Below are 23,115 nucleotides of genomic sequence, written 5' to 3'. Positions count from 1 at the left end.
AGAGCCCGCGGCAACTAGACAGACCAATTCATTTTTCTGAACCAAAATTAGCCATAACTTTAAGATTTCTGACATCTGGAGACTACTATACTAGCCTGCAATAAGTTCCTTTTTCGATTTTCAAAAAAGTAAATTTCATAGTGAATTGTTCATTTTTAAGTATTTACCGAGCGTGCCAATTTACCAAATCCCGTCCCAACTGCGCGCGAGAGAACGTCAGAAACTCCTTTGATGCGGTCTCATAAACCGACAGTGAGCGGTTCACCCCCGCAATGTTCGATGGTTTGTTGTGGGTACGCACCTTTATAATCACATAAATTCCAAATCTTCGACTTTTAAAGATTTCTGCAAATATTTGAAACGATCACAAATAATTTTAGGGCACTGGGTATTCGAGGTGAACAAGTTCGTGTCGGCGCAACACTTGAACCCCCTACAGTACGTGGGCCCGCCAGCCGAGCGCGACCGGCTCCGTGCGCACGTCTCACGACACAACCTGATCGTCGCGTCCTACGACATCGTGCGTAAGGACATCGACTTCTTCAGCAGCATCAGGTCAGAATACGCCTCTGGCAATTTTTTTATTCAGTTTAAAAAATAAACAATTATTTTGGATTCCACGTTTTTATTGATTTGAATTCTAGAAGAAAGAATAAACTGTACGTGCCGTGTAACAGGTAGGCTTGAGTTACTAAAATTGCAGATAGTAGAAAGCAAAGCTTCTTTGACAAAGAAGTCTTACTATTATATAGAATAATAATGGTTGTTGTCTGGTTCTTCGTAAGCCACCTCAAATTGTATATATATATATATATATTATATGAAGTAGGCTAAGTTTTTAAATGATTTTATCTACACCCATGCTTTAAATCCTCTATTAAAGATTCTGAAACAATTAGCTTATTGCCAACATTAAAACACTCAATGTTCTAATAACCATTACATCATCCAAAAGAGTGTTGTAATAATGTACTGAATTTCATAACAACACTCCTATTTTTTTTTTCATTCCTTTCATGCTCAAAGAGTTTTAACAGACAGCCACATTCTTATTGCTCGATGCGTGGCATCTGTATGAATTTCAAAAAAAGAACATTTTGGCTTACGCGCGTTTCACACCACCAGAACGTCGCGCGCCGTAAAAAAAAGTAGATTATTCGAATCCCCGCCATTTTTCTTCGATATTTTTATTGTTTTGTTTACAAAAAATGAGCAATTAACTTCCAAAAGAACATAATATTCAGGTGAATTTTAATTATTGCCTATACAAAATGTAAATTACTATTAAAATAAATTATTCTTTCATTAATACTTAATTTATTTGTATATAATCAGTAATGGATGATATTAGGTTACTACTAGGTCTGGCTGTTTTAATGTTAGCTGTAAGCTAACTGTTTCGGAATCTTTTAGAGGATTCATATTTTGGGTGTAGATAAAATCTTGTATGCAACTGTTGATAATTAGGTATTAAATCACTCATACTATTATCACACTCGGCTTCACCTCGTGAGATAAATCCACATTCGTGTTTTAATACCCCTTATTACACAACAGTTGCATAAATAACTATAATAAAAGAAGGCGTAGGAGTTTCTTATCAGTTCTTTTCCCCATGTCAAAGCCCGATCTAGCTTATATTTAACGTTTACCGCATGTTGTTGCAATATGTTGTTTTATTGTCACTCCCTATGGTAAATAAATATATTTCTATTTCTATAGACACGTGTTTTGTTTTGTATAGGTGGAACTATCTCATTCTGGACGAGGGCCACGTGATCAAGAATGGCAAGACTAAGGCGTTCAAAGCGATCAAGCAGCTGGTGGCCAATCACCGGCTGATACTGTCCGGCACGCCCATACAGGTGCGTGCTATTATGGTTTAATGAAATACTTAATATTATCAATAATAAGACTAATATAATCCCCGCCCGTTAAAACGCGAAAGGCCATCTTACATTACGGCCTACAGGGTTGGGAAAACACCAGTGTAAAGCTGCTAATAATAATTTATAACACGTCGCCGCTGAATTTAATAAAGTCATTAGTAGGTGCCAACTTCTATTACTGTTCACCCAGCAATAAGACATTAATATAACCTTGTGCTTATTGTAGATATTCATTTTATCGCCTCAATCCTTACATTATCAATAGTAACTAACGGCTCTATTTCATCCATGATTTGAAAACCCGCAAAAACAATTTTTTAACAGTCGCCTAAAAATCTATTTCTGGCTGCCAGTAAACCTATGAGTACATAATTTTCTAATAAGTAACACCCAGTGAACGCATATAAAACATGGAAGCACTCTTGTCATACTATCCGCGCTTATACGCGCCAAAAATTCACACAATTAAGTCACAATACAGTAAACTATTTCTGCATAATATTAAAAAAAAAATATCAAAAACACAACCGACTTCAAAAACACTTTTCCAAAACAATAGATATAATGTGCACTACCAACCAAACAGAAGCAGAAAGCAGAACCTAATCAAAAATTCATACAATTAAGTCACAATACAGTAAACTATTTCTGCATAATATTAAAAAAAAAATATCAAAAACACAACCGACTTCAAAAACACTTTTCCAAAACAATAGATATAATGTGCACTACCAACCAAACAGAAGCAGAAAGCAGAACCTAATCAAAAATTCACACAATTAAGTCACAATACAGTAAACTATTTCTGCATAATATTAAAAAAAAATATCAAAAACACAACCGACTTCAAAAACACTTTTCCAAAACAATAGATATAATGTGCACTACCAACCAAACAGAAGCAGAAAGCAGAACCTAACCAAAAATTCACACAATTAAGTCACAATACAGTAAACTATTTCTGCATAATATTAAAAAAAAAATATCAAAAACACAACCGACTTCAAAAACACTTTTCCAAAACAATAGATATAATGTGCACTACCAACCAAACAGAAGCAGAAAGCAGAACCTAACCAAAAATTCACACAATTAAGTCACAATACAGTAAACTATTTCTGCATAATATTAAAAAAAAAATATCAAAAACACAACCGACTTCAAAAACACTTTTCCAAAACAATAGATATAATGTGCACTACCAACCAAACAGAAGCAGAAAGCAGAACCTAACCAAATTCTCACCAAACTATCTTTGAAGTATATCCTTTCCAATAAAAAAAGAATCATCGAAATCGGTTGGCGCGATATTGAGTTATTCGTAAATTTATCATCCACTTTGCTATACGTATGTATAGCAAATTTAAGACTTATGGTTTTCTCATGGATTCCATTGTCTGGACCAAATTAATGGGACCACACGGGAAGCTTCAGCTTTCAAATAAAAAAATAATTATCAAAATCGGTTCACCCAGTCGAAAGTTTTGAGGTAACAAACATAAAAAAAGAACATACCGACGAATTGAGAACCTCCTCCTTTTTTGAAGTCGGTTAAAAAGAGTGTTATTGGTATTGAATCTAGGCCGATATTAAGATGTGCATTGTCAGTTATTTTGTCATGCGCACAACGTGATTGGTTATCGGCATGACATGATACGCCAACTTCTCTCTTCTCTCAGAGCGCCATTTGTTTCCGAAGCGGTAGTAAAATGAAATGAAATATATTTTTATTGCACACCACAAAATAATTTAATAAAAATCGAGACTACAAAAAGCTATAGGCGGCCTTATCGCTTAAGAGCGGTTTCTTCCAGGCAACCATTAATGGAGTAGTTTTATTTGAAAAGATAACCGAAGGTGATGTTATCGATATGCATATAATTTAAACATAAACATACAGTAAATAGTTCCAAGAAATAAACTAGTGATTAATTTGTCACAGTAATAAATAATAATTATGGAGCATTGTTTTAAAAGATTGGAGAGTTTGAGCCTTTCTGATTTCTGTGGGAAGAGAATTCGATAGGTTAACAGCTTGCACAGCAAATGAATTTTTGAAGAAGGACGTTTTATGAACAGGTGTGCAAGAGATTATGGACAGATCGAAGATATAGTTGGTGCTTTTTGCGAAATTCCGACACGTGGTCATACTTACGTAGTCCAAATATAAAACGAATACACATGTTCTGCAATCGTTCAAGCTTATCCAACTGGAGTTCGGTTAAATCAACATATGAAATATCAGCGTAGTCATGAATGGACAAGAGAAGGGATTGAGCGAGTAAAGTTTTCGTGGGTATAAGAAGAAAGTTTTGGAGTTTTTTTAATGAGTGAGAGGCAGCATAGAGCTTCCTACTAACTTCTTTTAACTGATGGTGCCAGGACAAATTCCGATCAATGACCCAAGCTCTTAACAAAGCAGCTAAAAGGAATGAGAGGTAGTAGTATCTAGTATATTATAAATGACATCAAAAATAATTCTAAAGGAATCAATTTTGAGAAAATAAATGCCTTTTATGCCTTTTAACCATGGGTAACTGGTTCACGCGCTTAACATATTGTCAATGTATGTCAGATATGTGGACGATGTATGCGTTATGTATGAGGGGATCAGTCATAATAAAAGAAATGGATTTTGAACTATACATACTAGATTAGTCCTTCAAAAAAGGTGTACACTTTCTAAAAGGCCGGCAACGATTCTGTGAATCCTCTGGTGCTACAGCAGAATATGAATGGCGATGATTTCACTAAATAATTTTAGAGTATTAATTTTTTAATAATACATTAATTGTCAACAGAATATTTAATGAATATCACAAATAGAATACACATTTTAATGTGTATTCTATTTATTTGTAAGTTTACTTACAAACAAAATTGATATGCATAAAAGGAAAAAATGTAGAGAAACTTATTGTTACAACACTGAATATAATTTCATGTTTGAAATATTTATATGACGCACTTTATTACCAGCATAGAATTTATATTTCGTGAAATATCGTAAATAAATTTAGTTATTGGCGAGATGAGTATATTAAGCAGTTTCTTTTTGCAATTTTTGGGTGCATACAAACTCTTGAAAAACTAATGCTATGTGTTTTTCTAAGGAATTAAGGTTTTTTTTCGAGCCAAAACAAATACTGCTGATACAAATTGGTACAGCGCTTTTAGAAAGCATCGTGAGAATTTCTTATTGGATAAACAAGAAATCTTCATTTATAAATGGAGTGATCGCATTTGAGATGTCTTGTTAGTAATTACTTCCATATTTCTAATTTATAAGCTTTTATCCAATATCTTTACGACTCCTGTTTTATACGAATCTAAATTAAAAATAACGTGTAATAAGAAAGGCACTAGCATGTACACTTTTTTTTTATATAGGAAGAGTAGAAAAAATCGAAAAAAAAGTGAACATTACCGAAAACCAAAAACACAGCGCAGTACCATACCAAAACAGGCAAAATTTAAACCAAATCTGTTAGTTACTGAATATATTTTATAAGGACGCGTTTACGAATCCGACTAAAATAAGATATTTTTTGGTAGAGTTTGTGATGAAATGAAACTAAATCTATCAAAACTAAAAATTGCCACACATAGATTACTTATTTATCTCCAATTAGCGGGAAACATTTGCTTTGAAATTTTGATATTTTGTGTCGTAAAAACGATTATCCGTTACCTCTTCACACAAAATTGACGAAATGGGGCTTCATTCAGGACCAGTTTTCTGCTACTACTTACATAATTATGTCTCTTAAAAATTACGTAAGGAAAGCAAATATAATATTTTCAAAACACGGGAAATAAATTAATGAATATGTTATAAATAATCTCAGAAAAAATAAAAATGAATCGTCTAAAATTCATATATTTTTCTGATAAGCATGAGCTTTAAAGTGTGGTATTAAGGGTTATTTTATTTTGTCCCTCCGTACGCATTGCACAGAGAGATCTATCGAAACAACGTCAGTCCGCGCTCGGCCGCCGTCGTGGCCAGACACTGTGTCGGTTGTAAGTAGTAGCTCGTACTCGGAAAGATCGCTGTACGAACATGAATATTTTTTATAAGCTCTACAATACTGTCTTTGATACTTTACATATATTGTACGCAGTCAGATTTCAAAAAATTATGATTCTGTATTTTTTTGAAGAATTAGTGATTCATTTTCATCTCTAAATATAAGGTCTATATTAAATCGAAATCCAAGATGGTGCCTATGAAATTTACCAATTTCTCTTCATGGGTTTCATGGTTTTCGGGGTCAACAATAACGAATGTCGGGTCAAAATCGAAATCCAAGATGGCGCCTATGAAATTTACCAACTTCTCTTCATGGGTGTCATTTTCATGGTTTTCGAGGTCAACAATAACGAATATCGGGTCAAAATCAAAATCCATGATGGCGCCTATGAAATCTACAAAATTTTCTTCATGGGTGCTATTTACATCGCCAAAATTTTAGGGGAGGTGTCCTTAGGGGGGAAGCTACGTCCAAAGCACCAGACAACGTAAAAAATGGCGTGCGTACAAAGTACACATATTAATAATTATCCTAATCTGTTTTCTAAACCAATTGATTTTTGTCAATATTAGAAATTATTAGATGTTTTACTAATTATTATTACTCATTAAACCTGCACGATACAAAGCTAGTAGGGAAGATGTTCTACATACTCGCGGCCGCGCGCTAAAACTACATGATACAACGCTAGTAGTGAAGTTGTTTAACTTCATAGCGGTACCGTCTGCTTCATGCTACATTCGAATTTTCTCACTCTATCTCAATCAGACTCAATCTCCCTCCCCTCTTCTTGGATAAAAACGTCCTTCATTTTCGTGACACCTTATTCCGTTTCATCCGTAAGAATTTTACCCTCATGCGGGCAAAGAAGTTCACTTCAAAAATGATCCCAAATTCGTTCTCTGCACCCTCGAGAACCTCGAATACGATATTGTTGAAATCATAATTTTTCGCGGCGGCCATCTTTTAGATTCATCATCAGATTAAAATACATTTTTATTGTATTTTTAAGTAATTGGTCTACTTACACGTGAGAAGTGATTCAATTCCCCTTGGGACGACGATCCGTATAACTTCTGCACCGTTTAATAAAAATTGGTAAATTTCTCTGTGTTAGAAAGTACACATGAATGTATTTTAAATCCTTGTTTTATCTGTTTTTAAAATCCCGCTCAGCCAGGATCCGATCGTATTCACTACTAACGGTATAGTTCCATGTTTTATATGCGTTCACTGGTCACACGACAATTAATAGGGTAGGCTTACCATTTATCATCCCGCCCTATTACAACTCGTGAAAGTATTAATTTAAATGTCATAAAGTTGATGAAACTCACAGAAAACCCTTCTATAGACCTAGCCCTCGATAGCAAAATAATAAAATCAGATTTTGTTCAGCTGTTCGGATTTGACGTTTGATCTTCGATACCAGTTTATAATATTAAAGTAAGGGTCACAGCTTATGAAAATTGAATCAATAAAAAATTCGTTGTTGAATGAAATATTCGATACAGCTGAACTATTTGTTTCCGCTTTAAATAAAATTAAAACTCCTGAACTGACGAACACATCCTTTTGACAGTCTGATTCGCTTATTTTTAGTTTATATTATTAGTTATAGTTTAGAGACAAAACCTCGTTAAATATATTTTTCTCCAACATGTAACATTGTGTAAGATAAAGGCGTCGCGTCGAACCAATCAATTCTGTCGAACCTTCAACATGTTTGAACTAATACAAGTTTATACTTTCGATATGTGTTTTATTATAAATAACGTGGTTAGATATTATAACGTGTGAGACAGGTATTCCGAAACCTGACAGAAATGTTGTAGTGCTACTTATATTCACGCAGAACAACGTGCTGGAGCTGTGGTCTCTGTTCGACTTCCTGATGCCGGGCCTGCTGGGGTCGGAACGGCAGTTCACGGCGCGCTACTCGCGGCCCATCCTGGCTGCGCGCGACCCCAAGGCCACCCCGCACCACCTGCAGGCCGGCGCCCGGGCCTGCGAGGCGCTGCACCGACAGGTTGACAGAGGACATTCACACTTCATGTTGAGCTATTTCATTTAATATTATACACTCCAATTAAAAACTTACAGTCACAGAGTGATCCGCTCTATCATTTGGCGTTGCGTAGAGACGTCGCTTCATTGTATGTCTTCTACCGGATTTATTACAGGGAGTGTTCCGAAGAGCTGTTTCACCTTATTCCTACCGCCGAATTCCACACAATACGCCAAAAATTAGGATATAGTCTCCGCCATCTGGATGTGTGTCGTTCCTCCACAGTGCGATTTTCAAGGAACTTTCTTCCACGTACTACAAAGCTGGTGGAATTAGCTTCCTACTGCAGTGTTTCCGGAACGATACGACATGCGTACCTTCAAAGAAAGCGCGTACACCTTTCTTAAAGACTGGCAACACTCCTTTGATTCCTCTGGTTTTGCAGACAATGTGGGCGGCGATAATATCAGAATAATAAGTACAGATGCATTAGACTAGACTTGTTACTAAACTCAAAAGTAATATTACGGTTCGAGCTTTGTTGACGGAGGTGTGACGAGATGCTGCTGCAGGTTCTGCCGTTCTTGCTGCGGCGCGTGAAGGAGGACGTGCTGCGCGAGCTGCCTCCCAAGATCACGCAGGACTATTACTGCGACCTGAGCCCGCTGCAGCGCTCGCTGTACGAGCACTTCTCCTCGCAGCACCTCAACGCCATTGCGCCCACAAACAAAGTGCACGTGTTCCAGGTCTGTTACTAGTTGTGACGTCACTATAGGTGCCACACTCTACTGTTCCGGTCAAGAAACGTTATTTGTTGCTAATCGATTAATATCTACATACCTAATTTTTAAAATTCACAATAACTTATCATAAGGCGTTAATATTCTAAAAAAGAGGAGAAAAGACTTACTTAAACATGCATAAATACATATAAATATCCATAACTCGGAAACAAAAATGTATATTCATAATAAATGCACTTACCGAAATTCGAACCGAGGACCTCTGGGTCGTCAAATATGCTTGGAACAACAAAATATGATATAAACATCAATGACGTTCTATATACATATAATATGGACATATAATTCGCAGTCTGATAGCAGAACGGCAAAAAAGCGAGCTTAAAGACAGTGTAACCACATTTTTCTCCTTATTCTTGTGTCATTTGTGTGTCAATCACCAAGCCTAAGTGTGCTATAAAAAGTGCTTAAATAATACGTAAACGACGTAAAAAGGATGCTGTGACTTATCACCGGTAAGTTTATTTTATTTATATAAGACCAATCTTATCTTATTATCGCAAACCAATTTGCGACAAGCATAAATAATTTGGTAAGATGAATATTTTTGCATTACATATGGTACAATTATTGACAAGTATTCACATCCCTTCTTCCGCTTGTCAGAATGAGACAGAATGGACGCGACCAGCATGACCACCTGATGTGCTTAAAGAAGTTGGCAGAAGATGAAAAGCATTTGGCTTACTTATGGAAGAACCAACTATTTGTTTTAGAAACTGAGTTTCATGTGCTTTATAACTTATAAACTACTGAGTAGATAAATCATATAAGAAAACATTAAATGAATTTGAAACAGGTACCAATGCCTTACAGCGTGATATTCAGAATGTTTCCCACGTACAGGACGTTTGGTTGCTTCTGTTATTACCAACAGTTTGTTACATAGTCATATTTATATATTCCTCCAGAAATCGACCCAATAAACTAGATCAGAAGCCTTAATAATATGTAAGGAAAGATAATGTGATCATGACCTTAATAAAACCAACATATATATCTACCCCAATGTGTAACCCCTTTTCATGGTCCTTCGAGAATAGTTCGGTTCGCGAGTGTTAAGAGGTATTTTCGTGAATTCGAAGCAAACCAGTGACATAGTGTGCAGTCTTCTGAGTGTAGCTGAAGTTGTCCAAGAGCTGTCGTAAGGAGTTTATAAGGTCAGATCAATCCATTTTAATTAACTTTTTGTTTATTATAATTATGAACACCATGGAAAATCTTTTCTTGAACCAAACAGAGATAAATGACACTTTAACCGAATTATTAACTAACATTAAGATAGATGGGTCCGGTAGAAACAACCTAGACTACTGTAAAAGACGTTTGGAAATGTTAGAAAATTATTGGAGTGATTACCAGAATAACCACCGAGAAATTAACGATTTGGGTCAGCTGGAGCATGTTTATTTCACCAAAAACTGTTTTGATACAGCTGAAGAGTTGTACTTTACCATAAAAGATTTAATTAATAAGACCATTGAGCAGTTGCGTAAAACAAGTAAACCAGAAATTATGGCACAGCCAGGCAGTAGCCGCCAGACCGAGGTTGAGACCAGAGGTTGAAGCAGTACAGCGACCTCCTTTGTCAGGAAACGAGAGTAAGCTGGACGAAATGATAATAAGGCAAACCATTAACTTTAGAGCTTTCATGAGAACAGTAGGGAATATTGAAATAGACCAGATACAGAGTAAGTGGGAATTTGAAGATGCCTTTAAGTCCTTGCAATCTCGATGGAGAATTATTGATAGTCTTCATTGGGAAATAGAAGGGGAGAATGGGGAAGATATGTGGTACCAAAATGAATTTAATAGGTATGAAAAAATATACAATGATATGAAAAAGACCATAAGCACTTAAATGTGGTCGGAGTCGCATCGAGAAAGATCGACGCCACAAATGGAGATCCCAACTTTTAATGGAAATTACCACGACTGGGTCGCATTTAAAGATTTGTTTACCGAAGCTATTCTCAAAAATGCTTCCATATCATGTGCGCAAAAAATGCAATTTTTAAAAAGTAAGGTGACAGGAGAAGCAGAACGTCTTGTACACCATTTAAGTATTAGTTCGTATAGTGTATGCTGGGATATTCTTAACCATAGATTTAATAATGACAAGCTTATATTTACATCTCATATGAATATACTTTTTGGTCTACCTAATATGCAACATCCATCTTTACATATGATGAAAAAGCTCCATGATATTACCAAGGAGTGTCTTAATTCTATTAAAAACCTAGGAGTGGATATAACAACTTGGGATCCGCTGCTAGTTCATCTGTTAGCCCAAAAATTAGACAGTGAATCGTTTGCAGAGTATATTAGTTTTGTGAAAAAACCCCGGGAATCACCCGTACTTCAAGAATTTTTGGATTATTTAGAAGCAAAGTTTACTACGTTAGAAACATCATCCCGTCGTAAGCAAGACCAGACCAGTCATCAAATGATAGTACAACCCCTACCACAAAATAACCATTTCCGATCATACCAAAAATTCTCAATTAAAAATAATAATGTTAAATCCAACGGCAATACTTTACACGTGTCGAGGTCATCGACTTGCATAGTGTGTAATGCTGAACATTGATTATGGCATTGCAATGCATTTCACAACATGCCTGACGACAAGAAGTTGGAAACAATTAGCAAACATCGGTATTGTTCAAATTGTTAAATTGACCATTTTAATAAAACATGTTATTCGGAAAAACGCTGTCGCATATATTTAAAGAAACACAATAGTTTGTTGCACAATGCTATAATGAAACAGTTCATCGACCGTGCTATAGTTCTTCAACAAATAACAAAGGTTCCGGATCCAACTCCACACACGTGACCAGAGATGATTGGTCAGAGATACTTTTGGCCACCGCCTTGGTAAAGGTTGACTGGATACGATGGCAGGCAACTAATTATCTTTACCAAACCAGTACCGTTTTTGGCAATGATGTGCTTACAGAAGTTGGAAGATGATGAAAGCATGAATTATCCAAAGCATTGGGACTAGGGTAGAACCCTCAAAAGTATAGTTTTATTTTTGAATTTAAGATAGCTACGGCAATTCTATTTTTATGACGTTGTTTTCACCAACTTATGGGTTGTTTAAAACGCAGGAAATGACCAATAACCAAAGTACCTATTTATTTCAATCCAATATCTAAGTTACAGCTCATCAGAGACAAATGGACATTGATTGTATATTATGATATGGAACCATATTGGGCAGGTATAGACACCTATAATAAAATTACGAATTATTTACAGAAATAACGTGATTCCCTTGATGACACATATAGTTATTGTAACATAATTACTCACCAGTTACGTCATGATAAGAGGAACTTAATTACTACAATGAGCTTTTGAATACGCAGCGTTTTGAGTTTCACGCTATACGACGTCGGCGCCGTGGTATTCTCAACGTTGTCGGATATCTTGCCAATGAGTTGTTCGGTGTATTGGACTCATATTTTAGTAGTATTACCTTTATTTAAGTATGTTTTGTACATTCGCTATCTTTTACATTATTAGTATTATTATTGTTTACCATTAGCAATGCCAGTTTTATAATTTAGAGATATTTTGATATAATCTGTTATTGTTATTTTTTCTTTGTGCTCGGGAGTATGTTCGAAGTAAATCCATCGAACAGCATTATATTACAAATATTGCTTAGTAGATAAAATTAATTGTAATAAAACCATGTGTTGCCTTCAGTAAGGCAGGCAACGCGGGTGACCATTGATAGGGCCGGTCCTAGTTACTATTAACCATTACAGGACCGGCCCGAATAACCATTTTAACCATTATTACCAATGCATAGTAGAGATGCAGTACGCGAGTAACCATTGATCGGTCCGGTCCAAGTTACCATTAATCATTTGCCTATAACCATTACAGGACTGGTCCGAGTAACCATTTTAACCAATTAATAGTAGAGATCCGCGTACTCACCAGTAGAACCATTAAATATAGTAATTTAGCAAGTATCATAGATAAATTTAATACCTTAAGTAAATAAATACTTTTACCATAAAACCAACATATATATCTACACCTAAGTGCACCCAATTTCACATAGTCAGACATGAAAACTATAGAGTCGCTCTTTTTTTAAAGGCCCAGTGAACGATTATCAAAATTCTATTTAGTGTACAGAAGAAACAAGAACTTCAATAATTACAAAGTAATGCCATTTACACAGTGATAATTGATACGTATTTAAACAGAAAATCTGTAAAAGCTAATATTTTTAAGATTTCCTGTACACGAGGTAATGAAACAGAATTGGCGTCAGTTGATAGCAAGAGAGTTTACAGAAGAGTTTACAAACCAAATGAGCCGAATGTCATTTGCTCGAATCAGTTCCTCGAGGCTGATTTATATTTCAACACTAAAGGTTTCATGCTTAAAAAGTATTACAAAACTTTTTTAACACTAAAAGTATTGAAATCTCTTTCGAATGTCAATATATTTAGTCAAATGTCCAATTTAGCCACATTTATAATTTGACAAAAGCTGTCATACAAAGATATTTTGATGTTCCCTTGTACTATATATTAAATTTAATTCAGGGAACTTAACATTTAATAACCATTTTACTTAATTATTTTATGTAAATAAAAATATTATATTTGAGGGGGAGTGGGGAATACTGAGACGCGGTAACAACATAGTCCGTATAAAAAACTATTTAAAAATATAATTTAAGTGAATTTAGAGAAAACAAAATTGTATATGTGAAAATAAACGAGTGAATATGCCTATATAGTGAAGATAATGTCCTACGTTAGCGAATAATACAAAAAAAAACCTAAAAAACTGAAGTGTAAACATACAACAATTTACGAACTTTTCAAATCTTTTCTCGCGAATCTAGGAACTTAAACTGTATCAGTCTACACTATGAAAGTGCTGGAGTGTAAATAAACGAAATAAATGGAAAATCGTGGAAGCTACCCCTTTATTGAAAAAACCTAACCTCACACACGAATGAGTGCAATTTCGCCTGTCAAAGTAAAATAAACTGTGAAACAGCGCCACCATTAGAAAAGGAGCACACTGGATTCGACTTACGCACAATTCCAATACGTAATCCAGATCTAAACTAGAGGGCGCATCCAGTATCAAAACAAAATAGACACTATGGAGGAAATTATGAAAGCCTTACTAAATATTCAAAAAGAACTGAACCTACAAAAAATAGAAATTCAGAAAAGTGGCGAAAGGGTCACAGAACAAGTAACACTTAACATAACCAACAAATTAGAAGAGAAATTCACCATATTGGAAGAAAAACATCAAACCTTGAAAGAAAATGTTGAACAACAAGAAAAAAGAATTCAATTTATGGAAAAACAAATAAGACAAAGAAACATAATTCGGTATTGAAGAGAGTGAGACATCATATCATAACTTGGAGAACAATATATTGCAATTCATAAGTGAAAAATTGTTCTTAAAATTGCATTGTAGAGATATTCAAGAAATAAAGAGAGTGGGGAAAAAAGGTGATAAGCCACGACCAATAATTGTAACCTTTTCTACCCTAGGTTCAAAGATCAACATTCTTAAGCAAAAAAATTATTAAAAGCCACCCAATATTACTTGAACGAAGATTACCCTAAATACATAATAGAAAAAAGGAAAGAACCACAGGAAGAAGCAAATAGAGAGCGCGAGAAAGGAAATGAAGTTACGATAAGATACGATAAACTTGTTATATTAAAACCAAACAACAAAAGAACACTGACGTCTTCACCAGAGTCAGATCCCAATTCTCAAGCACTAGTTGGTAATATTACGACTAGACCCATCAAGAAAAACAAAATAAAACAAATAAACCCATCTTTACCCAGATCAAACAGTGTCTCAGAAGGAGGTCTAAAACCAAGCATTCGAAACTACTTAGTAAACAACAATGTCAACACTCCACATAACCAAACCAAGGACAATACAACCAATAACCTACATTCATAGTAACCAACTCCCCCCCCTCCATCAACAATGCAAAATTGAATCAATTCATAAACTAAGCAACGAAAACCATCTTCCAATCCGGCTGGTCACCGTGGAAGATCAAGACCATAACCCTCTAAAGAAGACATCTCCAAACAACAAATAACAAAGGCCGGCAACACTCTTGTAATTCCTCTGGTGTTGCAAGAGAATGTGTGCGGCGGCGATCACTTAACACCAGGTGACCCGTACGCTTGTTTGTCCTCCTATTCTAAACAAGAAAAAAAACTCCAACATCTTCAATAACAAGAAATGAATTAAAAACCCAAGAAATACATAACTTAAAAGAAGAAAGATCAGCATCAGAACTTTATGTATACCCCTGGTCGCACATAGCTCAAGAGACACATGGTATTCTTTAGCTTACCTAAACAAATACTTGTAAATATCATCACAAACTTTCTTTTATTTTTATTTTTTTGTTATGTAACTATGTATGTATCTTACTTTTTGCATGAAATAAAAGGCTTATTATTATTATATTTGAGGGTTTGTCTCTCTCATTATATATACCTTAACTTATTAGATCCAAATACATTTACAAGCGTTAAGGAGTAACAAATATAGGCACAAACCAATAAACGAACATATAAACTTTCCCCTTTAAAATATGAGTGCCATTTTTGATTAACATACATACATAAAATCACGCCTCTATCCCGTAGGGGTAGGCAGAGACCACTTCTTTCCACTTGCTACGATCCTTACATAATTCTTTCGCTTCGTCCACTTTCATTATTCCTTTCATACATGCTCTCCGGTTTAGGGTACTCTTGACCTGGCCTTTTTTCAAGACGTCCCTGATTTGATCTTGAAACGTCCCCCTAGGTCTACCCCTTCCAACACTTTCATTCACACTGGCCTTATACACTTTCTTCGTCAATCGTTCTTCATTCATTTTCTCGACATGTCCAAACCATCTCAGCATACCTTTCTCAATTTTTGTCACAACATCTTCTTTCAGACCACAACGATTCCTTATCTCACTATTTCTTATCCTGTCACTCAGTTTAACTCCTATCATACTTCTCAACGCTCTCATCTCAACTGCATTTATTCTGCTTTCATGTTTCTTCTGCCATACCCAACTTTCACTTCCGTACATGAGTGTTGGAACCAACACCCCCTCATGCACAGCCAAACGAGCCTTATTAAACACCTTCTGACTGTTCATAAAGGAGTGCAAAGCTCCATTCACCATGTTTTCTGCATTCACTCTTCTTTCAATATCACTCTCATACTTTCCATCTCTTGTAAATTTAGGACCCAGATACACAAACTCATTCACCTGTTCAATTTTTTCATCTCCAATCACGATATTGCAGTCTGTCACTACCTCACTATTTCAAGCACCATCACTTTCGTCTTCTTTACATTCATCTTCATTACCTTTCTACCAAAAGCTTCATTCATAGCAGTTACCATCTCTTGCAACTCCTCGGCTGAAGATGCAATTAATACTTGGTCATCAGCATAGAGAAAACATTTTTGATTAAAAACGTTAAAAATATGCAACTGAACAAATCTTGATCTAAAAATAGGGACAGACTGACATACGTAAAACTTATAACAAGTCTCTTCGTCAGTGTTTAAAAAAATACCTAACTGCTACTCCATTGATGTCACTGTCCAAATCGGGTTCTAAATTCAGCATACGCAGCTTAAACAAAAAAAATGCTTACATTGCTACCTATTCACCAATAATATTTTACATGACTGGAGTCAACTCGGAAATGTATAGATATGGCAGTCGAGGCTTATAATAGTGTAATTTGTGGCATGTGCCATATTTCAGTATTGTTTTTGTACCAGTTGACACATCCTCAAATGAAAGAAAAATATTATCTTTTTTTAAATGTTGTTCTCCTGTATGAGTACTTTAAAAGATATTAAGCCATATGCAGTGCAACCGAATAACTCTGTTATATATCTTAAAACTCAGACTGTCCAATTAATAAACTCAATATAAAGTTACTACAAGTTTAAACTTACTTCTCGCTGTCATGTAATTCTTTAGTGACAAAGGTAAGATAAAGACAAAAAGATTTAAATTTTGAATAACTTTACTTCGCATGTATTAATAAGACAGAGAAAGTTGAATGTGATGATCTTTGCAGGCGCTGCACTACCTGCAGAACGTGTGCAACCACCCCAAGCTAGTGCTGAAGCCGGAGCACCCTGAGCTGGCCCGCGTGCAGCAGCAGCTCGCGGCGCAGCGCTCCACACTCAGCGACATCCAGCACAGCGCTAAGCTGCCCGCGCTCAAGTAACTATCTCGTGTCCACGCCACACATTAACCCGGAGGTCTATTACGGTGTGAAATGAAAGAACGACTATCTTCTAGTTAAATCCTATTACCAAAGTATTTCGTTTAAACGGATTTTGTTTCGGAACCAGACACAAAGAAATTGCAAAGAGATGATTTGAATGTACATCCTTCACTGACCTGTAAAAATACCACTAAACAGGCTGTTACATATGTCTGGCAGAAAATTTTTGTGCATATTTGAGCGCCACTCGCGAGCGTCCAAAGAACCAATTTTGACGTATAATGCAAATGGCTGCGAAGCAACGTACGATACTCTGAAGTATTTTTTGCATTTTGAATTAATTTCGTTCGTTTTCCGTGTTATTTATACTTCAAGAATCAACGTACACATTTTTTTTTGTAAATAGTTTCCGACCATCTATCGATGTTTGCTGAGGTTGTCATCACTAGTTTTAGTACCGCAGACTCTCGCAACATGGCCAACAGCGCCAAAATGGCGATAATGAAACAGGCACAATATTATGATAATTTTAATACTGAAGAAAGTATTTATTTTGAGCCAAACATATAGGAAGAATTAAGAGGTACGTAAATTAAAATGTATATATAAATATACCAATAATAATATATAAATATTATATACTTAACAATGGCTGTTACACAATACCTACCAATAAATTAATCTTTTACATAGTTAAGACTTACGTGTCGAGTTCCTGTATGAATTGCAATTTGCAAAGTTTGAAATGTAAAATAATAAACCTTACCTTGATAGTGGGATTTAATCCCTTTCGCATTTATATTTGGTGGCATTATTGGGATGATCTCTTCGCAAAGTTTTTCAAATCAACTTCGACTAAGGCGATTGTTCAAAAATTATTTGCCCATTGGGAATTTGATTATTAAATAAATATTGAATAAAAAACGTGCCATTTTAGAAAAAAAAAAAATTTATTTATAACGAAAAAAAGTAAGTTGTTGTTACTATCATAATAATGTCAAACAACGAAAAAGGAAATTTGAAGTGAATTTGGGAATAAGGTAAGCGAAAGACATATTGTCTAATCGCGAACTTGGTATTGATCTTCGGATCCGATACACTTTCGTAATAGGAGAATGTATGCTCCATTAAACGAAACTTCGTATTTAGATTTTGGTAATAGTGCTCCTGAACCATATTCATTTAGTGACCCTTGTCCCACCCAGTACGAGGTCACTTTATCCTTGATAAAAATCTCCTCTTGGCTTTTAAACTGTCCAATAAATTAATCTCTTAAATAATTTTTACATCTAGATAGAACGTAACAAAATTAATAAGAAAACATGCCTTTTCGTTGTTTTGTAGTACCACAATCTAGGACTCATTCTACTGTCATGACAATTGAAAGATAATTTAAGGGAACAATACCTGTCAAATTATAGATATTATTGATATTGCTATTGATTATTGGGTTAACTATTGTTTTGATTTCTTTAGATACTCTAATCCGATTCATACTCTACTTACTAAGTGTTGACCTCTTCTACTTCAACAGTCATGTCTTCTTCGATTTCTTCTTCTTGCTCTTCCTCTTGCTGGATTTTCATCTGTGGTACTCTGGGCATTTGAGCAAGACTGACCTTGGCAATTGGTACACGCTGGAGAACACAGCAACCCGACTATTTTACAGCCATATTTGGCACTACAACCTTTTTTGCAATTGCAAAAAATAGTGTTGAGGAGTTTTTCTGGAGCAGGTGGGAGGAGAGTTCGAATCGGTTCCAGATTATTATCTATCAATTTCCAACCCGTCTTCTGGGTTCAATTGATTGCCTAGCCATGTTTGAACTTGAAGTATACTCGATACATGTGTTGAATAGCAGAAGCCAATGTTGGAGGAAGAAATGATAGTTGAACTTGTTTCTTTTTTCGCGTATTTTTTACAAAAGTTAAGTAGCGAAATTTATCAATTCAAGTAATTTTTTTTTCGAGCTCCATAAACCACATGAAGAAAGCGAATTCCTTCCATTATTATTGTGTGGAATCAATTTCTGTAAATACTTTATCGCATTCAGACAAATCTTTTTTTTTTCGAATAATTTAAATACTGACGTTTTGCCCCTTCTGTACATTCGTGGCTTACATGTGCATATCATGTAATGTGACTCTAAGAATCGCGATATCTCAGAAATGGTAACTCTTAGGAAAAAAATAATGTAATTTTTGTAGAGAATTTTAAGATCTTCAACTTTGGTTTTATTTTGATAAAACTTACCGTTTTCGATAAAATCCAAAAAACCTCAAATTTTGACCTTTGACCCCGAATAACTTTTGTAGCACACATAGGATCGATGGGGATTTTTAAAACTTCATTTGTAAATCCTAGCTCTCCACCAATATTTGACTCTTTGGCAATTTTTGATTTTTAACCACTATTTTTATGTCTAAATTGACCGGACTATTAGTAGTATATAACATACAACAGACGCATTGGATTAAGGCTTGCGTACTTCGCGAATGAACTAGTTCCAAAGAACGCTCCACTGACGAACTACGCGGACTAGTTGATGTATCTGTCGGTCCTTAGTGCTCTTTATTTTATTCTCAATCCTATGGATGTTACATACTAATAGTCTTTGCTACGGATCATATTTGAATTCGAAGAAATTGTATAACATGTCATGTAAAGTACATTACTATTTTTTATATTATTATCTGGCACTACTACTATCTGACAAAAATATACTGCGCACAGTGGTCAGTGATTATGTTCGACGTACAGTGTACTTCGCAGTTCTTTAGTAAACTACCTGAAGGTTAGTAAAACTGGGTCTGGCGAACCACAGAACAGAAAAAACTAGTAGAAGTGGCATCATGTCATTTTAATATGAAAACCGATGTCGCCAAACTCACACATTTATGTATTAAATATGTAATACACACACTTATTCCGGCTTTATGATAGGCCTAAATTCACAATCACGAAAAGGCATAACTACAAATTTATTTACAGCAATTTTGAACTTAATACAATAACGCTAATCTCATATTCTTAACATGATTATGACAACCTCAGAACTTTTTCTCAAATTGCGAAAAATAACATACAAAAACTTGGAGTAATAGGAACTCTATAACCATAGATTTGACTTCTGTCAAAATACCTAGTGTTATACGAAAATGAATAAACAAATCGATAAGTTAGTGACAACTAGAAATGATGTAATCGGGGTTGATAAAATATATTACCGATAAAGTACGTCATAAGCCAAAATAATGATTGGCCAATATTTTTTCTTAGGTATAGTTTTATTTAAAAGGATGGACAATATTTAACTCAATTCAATTAAAATCAAGACACCGTACACGAATAGTCTTGGAAAATTACAATACCAATATTATATTTACCTGGGAAGCAATACACGTATAAAACAGTAAGACATGGGATTTTATAAACCGTACTGCTTCCATACATAATGCGCGTGCCAAACGAATGATTAATAAAAATTGAAGCTATACTATAAGTAATGATGAAGTATTAATAATCTTGTTAGTCTTATGATAATTTATATTATGATGTACATTTTATGCTACAATGATGGCAAACATTCCCAGAATTCATGGTTTTCGATATTTTTTTTACTATGCTATGACGTATTTCCTCTAGTCCATGATGTGATAAGGTTTTTCTTCTACTCCACCTCGACTCAACCTTATCGGTGGAACCTTAATTTATGTCAATTATTAAAATTTAGTTAAAAAAATTGTTTGTCTTAATTCTTTATTTAAAAATTTGCGCTTATTTAGTTCTTACTACACATACTTGTTAAATAATAATTAGCTGTACCTAAGAGACAATTAAAACTATTAATTTGAATTCAGTGTAGTCTCTCTTGTACACAATTACCACAACCATATTATAACATTTTGCTCACTTGCACCCTTATCGCATGATGCATGGAAAGAGCAATACTTGAATACAATTTATAAAGATAAAATTTATTTCGATAAATTATATCGATATGTACATGCATGCACTTGTTGAGTAGCAAGATATTTTTATTGTTTACATTAATTATTCTATCATAAGTTACATCGATTAAAATTAACCATATGTCGTAATTTGCTTTTTTTTTTAATTGTATAATTTGCACAACCCATAAAAAATATTAATTGTTTTTCAATTGGAAAATTATGATTACCGATGATAGTTAATCCCTTCGTTGGACTTATTTTTATTGCGGCTATTATTTCTACAGTAAAAAATAAGGCATATTTGTTTTTTTTTAAAGATAATTATGCTTCACTTGACATCAAATGACTGCTCTCACTTAAGCCTCGAGTACACTTGTACACAATAGTGGCGTCAAGGTAACGCCCACATGCCACTTCCACTAGCTTTTTTCTGTTCCGTGTGGCGAACGACCTATCTAGGAATTAACGAACTAAAAGATCGAGCTAGTTCGTTATGGATCTGCGGATGTTCTCAGACAACTGCTGATGGACTGCGGCATCGGCGCCGACGGGACGGGGGGCGCGGGTGGCGCGCCGGAGTGCGGCGTCGAGAGCGTCGTGTCGCAGCACCGCGCGCTCGTGTTCTGTCAGCTGAAGGCCATGTTGGACATCGTCGAGCAGGTACTATCCGCAACTCGACGACTATGGTGCGCCTATTTTGCGTGGTGAGGTGGGCGGCTAATCTCGCTATCCCAGCTCCTCAAGGTAGTTAATCAAACCTCTGATGTTACCCATGACCTCGGGGAGAGTCCTCGGTGACCCCAGGTGCTTGGCCCGGTAAGTGGCCACACTCCTACACTCCAGAATGATGTGTGCGGCCGTCTATTCTGCCTCCATGCAGGCTCTGCACAGCGGGCTGTCGGTGACACCTATACTAAACAGATGTTTGTTAAAAGGGCCGTGGCCCGTTATAACATGGGTTAATTTACGTAATCTTTGGCGTGGGAGTTTTAGTAGCTTGCGAGAGAGCCTGAAGTCTACTTGGAGTAGGGCCTCTTTTGCTTGTCTACACCCTCTCACTGCCGTCCAGTATTTACTTTGTAATACCTTGGTATGTTCTCGTATGACCATTGTAGGCCATCTAGAGGGGAGGGGAGGTACCCACTTATTACATTCTTACATCACATTATTATGTAAGTATCACACTTGTAGCTTAACAAAGTAAATCATATATGACGGAGAAGAACAGTCATATAGTCAGGGATCAGGATCATTGTGGTTGTCCATTGCTGTGGGCGTTTTAACACGACAGCAAGTAAAACAGTCTTACAAACACTCGGTATAGTGACAAGCAACAAGTGTTGCAATCATAGAAATTCCTACACTTTACATACACAGTAATTACGGTAACGTAATAAGAACGTGGTGTCCCCGGCATGCGCGCCTGACTGCCAGCTCTCTCCCGCACTCGCACCGCATGCCGATCACACCCCTAGCTCAGACGAATACCGAATCATCTTCGTAATCACTTCTTATGCTCGACGCTCTTGACTAGGTGTGACATATATACAAACGTAGCGCAAACTCAATGAGAATTACATACTAAGGGAACACAGTTCATTGAGATCATGGTCTTTTATTACGAGTTAAACAATTTTTTTATGGACAAACGAGCGTACGGGTCACCTGGTGTTAAGTGATATATCGTCCCAGAAACACCGAACAATGATCTTCATTCCACAGCTTTGTAGTACGTGGAAGAAAGCTCCTTGAAAACCGCTCTGTGAAGGACTGCCACACATCGAGATGGTGGGGATGATATCCTAAATTGTGGTTTGTTGTGCGAAGATGGAATTCGGCGGCTGGAATCAGGTGAAACAGCTCTTCGGAACACTCCCCGTGATAAATGCGGAACAAGACACAAAGAAGCGACGTCTCAACGCAACGCCAAATGCAATTCGAGTTGCTCGGCGTGGCACGCGGTCAAATGAATCGAGCTGATACTGGAGTGAACCAGACCAGAGATGACAGCAATACTCCATAATTATGTGGCCGGACCTGCGCTTTGTAGAGCGATAGAATGTTGGTCGGCTGGAAGTATTGCCGTGCTCTATTTATGACGCCCAGTTTCTTCGAAGCTAGTTTGGCTTTGCC

The 23,115-nt window shown here is 35.9% G+C and overlaps 1 protein-coding gene across 1 annotated transcript in view; it reads left to right on the top strand.

The window, feature by feature from the left end:
• The window catches only part of LOC126979163 (TATA-binding protein-associated factor 172), a 32,942-nt gene that overhangs the window by 1,630 nt on the left and 8,197 nt on the right, over positions 1 to 23,115 (top strand). The window contains exons 2-7 of the mRNA XM_050828407.1: positions 381 to 555; positions 1,745 to 1,865; positions 7,779 to 7,952; positions 8,504 to 8,677; positions 16,876 to 17,024; positions 21,498 to 21,642. Of these exons, the coding sequence (XP_050684364.1) occupies positions 7,818 to 7,952; positions 8,504 to 8,677; positions 16,876 to 17,024; positions 21,498 to 21,642 (603 nt within the window). The 5' untranslated portion in view covers positions 381 to 555; positions 1,745 to 1,865; positions 7,779 to 7,817. The remainder of the gene's footprint in view (positions 1 to 380; positions 556 to 1,744; positions 1,866 to 7,778; positions 7,953 to 8,503; positions 8,678 to 16,875; positions 17,025 to 21,497; positions 21,643 to 23,115) is intronic.

The sequence above is a fragment of the Leptidea sinapis genome, chromosome Z (assembly GCF_905404315.1).
Source record: "Leptidea sinapis chromosome Z, ilLepSina1.1, whole genome shotgun sequence".
Classification (NCBI taxonomy): Eukaryota; Metazoa; Arthropoda; class Insecta; order Lepidoptera; family Pieridae; genus Leptidea; species Leptidea sinapis.
This window is presented reverse-complemented; position numbering and strand designations above follow the sequence as displayed.